The 6,701-nt window shown below is 38.8% G+C and overlaps 1 protein-coding gene across 1 annotated transcript; it reads left to right on the top strand.

The window, feature by feature from the left end:
• Window positions 1-483: 483 nt before the first annotated feature.
• On the top strand, window positions 484-1,104 carry LOC112661851 (keratin-associated protein 27-1). The gene has a single exon (XM_025449959.2). The coding sequence runs from the start codon at window positions 484-486 to the stop codon at window positions 1,102-1,104; it is 621 nt and encodes a 206-aa protein (XP_025305744.1).
• The last annotated feature ends 5,597 nt before the right edge of the window (window positions 1,105-6,701 follow it).

Genomic DNA, 6,701 nt, shown 5'->3' with positions numbered 1-6,701 from the left:
TAATTGAATTGGCTTCTGACTGAAAATGTCTTGATCATATTATTCTATTCTGCCAAAAGAGCATCTTTCCAAACTCTAGTGCTGAATATTGATCAGTTGTTTCCACATCCATTTGTTTTGTCCATTTACCAATATGGAGAGTCACGGCAACTAAGGAAAAAAAAATGTTAGCTTGGGTGGCATGTTGGGACTCATATTTGAGAAACTCTGCCCTGATGAGTCAGCTTTGGGGCTAACATGAAAGCCATTTTGAAGATTGAAAATGGACTGGCTTCTTTGTTAATAGGATGTCATCTTCATATGTTACTAAACAAAGTGCTAATGAGATGTTATCCTTCAAATTAGCTTAGGCAATGAGGTGGAAAGGAGTCTTGAGAAGAAGCCAACACCCAGTTTTCTGAGTATATAATCTAGCCAAAAAAGAATCTTCAGACCTGGCATGCTGAGTCCTTATGACCAACTTCAATCAAGGGTTTCATCAGTATGCCCCAGAGCCAAGGCCGCTCACTCAGGAGCTCCTACAATGTCCCACCACTCTCTGCCATCGTACATGAGTCTAAACTTATAAACTTTGAAGATGGATTGTTTTTACCCAGCAGCTGCCATGGCAAGACCTGGCTCCTGGACAACTTTCAAGAAACCTGCAGTGAGACTACCGGCTGCAAAATGCCCAACTGTAAACAGGAACTGTGCACTGAGCCTAGCTGTATGCAAAGTGCCGGCCTCCCCAGAGTTGTCCAAACAACTTGTTCCAATTCCAGGCCCTGTGAAAAGACAATATGCCAATCAGGACGTTCCTCAGCAGTGTCGGAGTGTGTTTCTCAGCCTTGCCAGTCAGGAAGCAACCAGCAAGTGGGTTTTGTAGTCCAGAACTGCCAGCCTGTGAGCTACGTGGCAAAGAGTTGTCCACCAAAGGCGTATGTGTCTAAGAGTTGTCAGACTCTAGAATGTGAACCTGGCCAATGTCAATCTCAGAGCTCCGAATCCAGTTCCTGTAGGCTTCCGGTCTCTGTTGCAACAAAGTCACAACTCCTGGAATCTTCTTCTAATACTTATGATCCAACTTGCTGTGTTACTGGTGGTTTGCAACTACCTTGTAAGTGAAGAATGAGTAGAGTGCGTAGATAGGAGATAACATATTCTAATAGAGGTAAATTGATTTCTTAAGATATCTAGGAAATTTTGTTTCTCTAAATGCATATTATTGTGCATGGGTTTGTGAGTGAATAGAGATGTCTTCCACTGTCTTCAAAGAAAAAAATGTTCTTTTTTGCTCTTTGGGGCATTTCTCGTAGTAAGCTGGGATTGGAAAGCATGTTAAATATTTTAGGTCAAACTATTTGTTACAGAGCACTGAGAGTTGCAACTAAGAACTCATGTGAGTACTTAAGTCAACATGACATTTTGGCCACTGGTTATTATCAGTGGAAAGACTTAGCATTGAATCTGGCCTATTATATAAATATAATGCGCTACCAATATCAGAAATCCATATAATATTGGAGTTTAAAGGGACCCTGAACCCTGTCTAGTCGCATGAATTCTGATGGATTCAACTCTAATTTATCTGCTGCATCACAGCACTCTTGTAATCAACATGAAGTTGAATCTATTGCTGGAAAAGCGCAAGAATATTTTTAATTTCACTTCCACGGACTTCATAACCACATAGTAGCCAGAGACCTTTGAATATAATGAGTTCAAGCTTACTATACCCACTACATTTCTCCTATTCTTCTTCCTCTTTTCACTATTTCTTAAGTGCTTTAGGAGTTGGAAAAATACTCTTTGTAGTAAATAAACTTACTTCATTTAAAATTACAAACTTAATTGTCATGCCATTATTTTTGATCAACACTTTTGTGGGTTTTATGTTATTGATTTTTGACCAGATAAAAATTGAATAAATATTTGGAAGAAAAAAGGAGACTATGTTTCCTTACAATTGTTTGTACAGTATGAACCAGAATAAGAGAGTACAGTTGTGCTAGTCAGCAGAATATGGGGAACATGCTCAATATGAAGATCATAAAACCATGGCACCAGAAGGTGTGAAGATACATGAATTTTGTTTAGAATAGCTTGGCTATTGTGAAGCTGTGGGTGTGCTCTTAAATGGAGCTCTCATTGCACAAGACGACATAAGGTAATGGCAAAGAGCATGAACCCTAAAGTAAGATGTTCCGGGGTCTGAATCTTCACTGTGCTGGGTGAAGGCTGCTTGAATTGCAACTGTGTGGTTATGCACAAATTATTTAACCACTCTCACCTCAGTTTCCTTAACTCCAAAACCAAAATAATAATGATGGTTCCACTGTGAGACTTAATAAGTTAATTTGAAAGTGCTCAGCATGTGACCTTGTATATAGGAAACAGTAAGATATAGAAACATGATTAGCTAGCCTCAGAGACTCAATATGAAGAGCAGAGGCAGGGATTTATAGATAAACCCTAGAATCTATGACAGATTAGGAAAGCTAGTCATCTCAAAAATGAAAGACTAGCTGTTTTGTATCTTGAACAATGCAAGTAGCACTTTTTACCAAGGGAAATGCTTAGGAAACATTCCATGCCTTGCTGAGCTGGGCTGGCAAATAGCTGAGTTTATGACAAAGCTAATGTTGATTTACCTGTCAGTTATGAGGGTGCGTTAGACATAGGTCATCCTAAAAATAAAGATTTAAGTCTAAAATCTAGAAACTACAACTTGCACAGATGCTTCCATAGAGGGGTGGAGTTGAGACGTGGCTGATGCAGGTCTGAAAGAGGCTGAATGAACACTGTTTGATCCCATCAGTAGTAACAGAACATATGGCAGCCACAACAGCAGAGCCTTCCTACAGCAAGAGACATTGACATTAAGCTTCTGGGCACAGCAGTGACAGAGCATTGGCAACGACAAGGAGAGACTTCATCTGCGTGGCAGCTTCTCAGTATTCCTATCACAGCCAATCATGCAAACACAGTTGAAATTCATGCACAGTGAAAATGTTACTAATGCAACTCAAATAGGAGGGTCTGGGAAGAGTATAATGCATTTTGGCCACTGTTTCTGAAGAGAAGAGGAAAACAGCCATTTCATTTGTCTCCCAAGAATACTTTCCGTTAAGAGGTGTGGCTTGCTGGGACACAGGGTGTTGGTGACAAGTGGCTAAGCATAGGGTGTATGTGTGGTGCTGGTGGGCAGGGAGAAGCAGGAAAGAGGAACAGCAGCATTAAATGAAGTTTTCATTTTTCCAGTTATTCTGTTTATCATCCTAGACCTTAATTCATTCTTTCCAGACCAAGTGTAATCATCCTCTGAGGAGGAGTTAGCTGAAGAAGATGTCAGTATCTATCTAATCTAACCCACCATGGAGCACATAGGAATTCTTTATAGAGAGAAGTTGTGTGGATTCAGGAACTAAAGATTCTTGGTATTGGAATAGATAACGGTGTGGTGATGTGAAGAGATGTTTTGTAGGCTATTTACGTAAGGGGGGAGAACTGGCTTTGAATTGTACTGGACCTTGTTCAAATCCAAATTCTGTCCCTTACTAGCTATGTGTCCCTGGGACAAGTTAGCATTTCTGAGGCTCAGTTTTTCTATTAGAAAATGGAGATAATGCCTAATTTCATTGGATGATTGTGGCAAAAAAAAAAAAAAAAAAGCCATCATGGCCATTAAATGCTTAATGAAGTGTTTGTGTCAATATATGTAAAATATTGTTTGACACTTAAGCTGATATTCCTTCTTGGGGCTCAGCCTCAGTTTATTCTCATGACTTCTCTATACTAGGCTTAAAATTTCAGAACAGAGACCAAGAAAAGCCCTTCCATTATAGATGCAAGGGCATAAGTAGTATGGAGCATAATCTAGATAGTGTATGCAGTACTCTCAAAAATTATAGAAATGACTCAATGGGTACATGCTACAGAATATGCTTCATAGATCAAGGAATTTCTTCCTGTTTGAACAGAAAGGCTATGGTAGGATTTTTGCATTGGTATCACTCACCCGACTCTTAAAGACATGGATATTTTAATAGCATGCTATTCTCCTCAAACCAAACATAATGAATCTCAAGAACGTTTTCTTGTCTATGTAATACTGTGCCAAAGGCAATGATAGCTCTTAGTAATTTGGTCCTAACTATTTACCAGCCACTGTGTATATATATATATTTTTAACTTGAAACCCAAACAGTACAATCAGGTGAGTACAATTTTTTAATCTTCACTTTTTTCAATGAGAATGAAGACACAGATAAATTAAGTAGGTTGTCTAATGCAGATAGTAAATGGTGGATCTAGGATTTTAATATAGTGAGTTGGACTTGGGAACTTGAGCTAAATCCTGGCTACCTGATAACATTACATGCTTTGTCACTAGAGCAGCCTAAATATGTGGAAAATCTGTGTCCTATGAAGTGTCTGTACAATTTGAAAATTATTGGCCCAGCCAAATTGTATTGTTGTGAGAGTATAAAGGAAACAATTAGAAGACTCTAGTTGATTGGATGGTTTAATCCCAAATCAGGAATAAGTGCTACAAAGTAATTAAGCATATTACACTGGAATTTGTGAAATATAGATTTCCAGTGCCTTAGAAAAGAACATGAACTTCACATCATGTGAAATGACATAATCTAAGTGCCAGGAAGGTGTTTAGATAGCATGGAGTCATATTTTTCTACACTAAGCTTGACTGTCTTGATGTTGTTAGTAATTGTTTTTCATACTGTTAGTCTTTCTGGCTAAATATGTTTCTTTTGAAAACATTGATCCTGTTTTAGGCATTAATGGGATATGAAGACAGTATTTTGTTCCATGTAGCACCAGATTCTTTGACACCTTTCTTGAACCCAGAGTATCTTTCTCCAGTTCTGCTTCCCATTTCTCCCTTTAGAGACTTCCTGTTCTTCCCTCAGTTCAAAATTCTTTCACTTCAGGAACTGTTACATATTCTCCCCTTGAAGCCCAAGTGGAAATAATGATAATCAATTCCAAAAACAGCTAAAAAAAAAGGAACGACAAACACAGAACAAGAATACTTTTTTTAGGCAATTGATAACTCGCTAATACTGGATCAGAGCTACGGCTTGGGTTAGCAATAACATACACCATAGGGAGAGAGGTACAAATAGAGTAAAGATCTAAAAGTTAAATGAAATTTTGAATTCAGAAACCCCACAATTTTTTTAAAGACTTTATTTATTCATGAGAGAGAGAGAGAGAGAGAGAGGCATAGGCAGAGGGAGAAGCAGACTCCATGCAGGAAGCCCAATGTGGGACTTGATCCTGGGTCTCTGGGATCACCCCTGAGCCAAAGGCAGACCCAACCACTGGGCTACCCAGGTGTCCTGAAACCCCACATTTTTTATTAAGAATTGACCAACTTTTTGTATAACTTTCTCTGTATTTATGGAAACAAAGGTGCTAATGGGATTCAAAGAGAGTTATTCCTTGGAGCCCAGAGGCAAAACCAATGTGGCTATACCCAGACACAAGAACATAGAAATCTCAAAAGTCAATACAGGAAATGGTTAAGCCCATTGCTATTCTCATTACTCAATATGGTGTTGCTTCAAGTGTAAGGCCAATGCTCCTGCAGGAGTTCAGTAACTACTGATTGACAAAGATAATGACAAATGGATACTGAAAACCAAAGACAAGGCTCAGTATAACACCTCCCTTATCAGGACACTGTCTTGTCATGAGTGCTTTGTGGATAGTGGCAGGCTGCTTATTTAAATTGAATGAGCAGAGTGGGACACCTCGATTAAAAAGCCCTCTCCACCATAAACCCTGTCAACCTTTACAGTAGGGTTATTAACTGTTGTTCGTGTTTCTCCTTGAAATGAGCTACATTCACTCTGGCACTTTCTGTGTTAGGAAATGGATGTAATATTGCATGTTGAAAGTCTCAAGAACAAAGTACCTTCCTCTAGACTTCATATTTTATTAAGTTGCAAGAGAGAGTGAATCAAATAAAATGTAAATATTAGCCATATTGATATTCACAAGTGCTATAATGTATTTATCTAATGACCAGATTTACAGTAAATCAGTCAAGGTTTGTAATGATCACAGATGGTACTTACCAGATTAAAGAACATCCATTACTACTGAGAGAAACGTTTTTCAAAAAATTTTCTCAGGAAACAAAAACAGCCATCAGTGCCATTCTATCATGTTTTAAGTCTAGATTTGTTCACCAGGTTGCTCAAAGTGGGTTTGCTCCCAGTTTCTTGTGTCCTGTCTCCCCAGGGCTGTGGCTGATTGTGGCTTGATCCCCAGGAGTCTGGTTTAATTTCCTGTAGTAAATAAGTCTAGCAATCAAAATGTTGATCTTGAGGTGGTCCTGGAGGGACTCCTAATGCAAGGCCAGTGGTTGGGGGGCCCTTGGGCTACAAATGGAACACTAGGCAATCAAAAAAAAAAAACATGTGCTACATTCTAGGCTGTTGAGCTTTCCTCTGGAGGACAAATATCATCCCAAACTATGTTTGTTCTGAAAGATGTCCAATCAGAGTTACGTGTTTCCCATATATCCATCAAGTAGCTTACTTAGCAAAATGCGGATGGCCTATGTATTTGTGGTGAAGACCAGCTGACCATTTTTACATGGATTTTCTTAGGCTCTCTCATTTCTATCACAGTTACATCTTCATAGAATCATAATTATTTCTCAACAGTGTAAGAGATCTTTGGTGAGCTTC

Source organism: Canis lupus, chromosome 31 (genome assembly GCF_003254725.2).
Source record: "Canis lupus dingo isolate Sandy chromosome 31, ASM325472v2, whole genome shotgun sequence".
Taxonomy (NCBI): domain Eukaryota; kingdom Metazoa; phylum Chordata; class Mammalia; order Carnivora; family Canidae; genus Canis; species Canis lupus.
The sequence above is the reverse complement of the archived record's forward strand: the minus strand, read 5'-3'. Positions and strand labels throughout refer to the sequence as shown.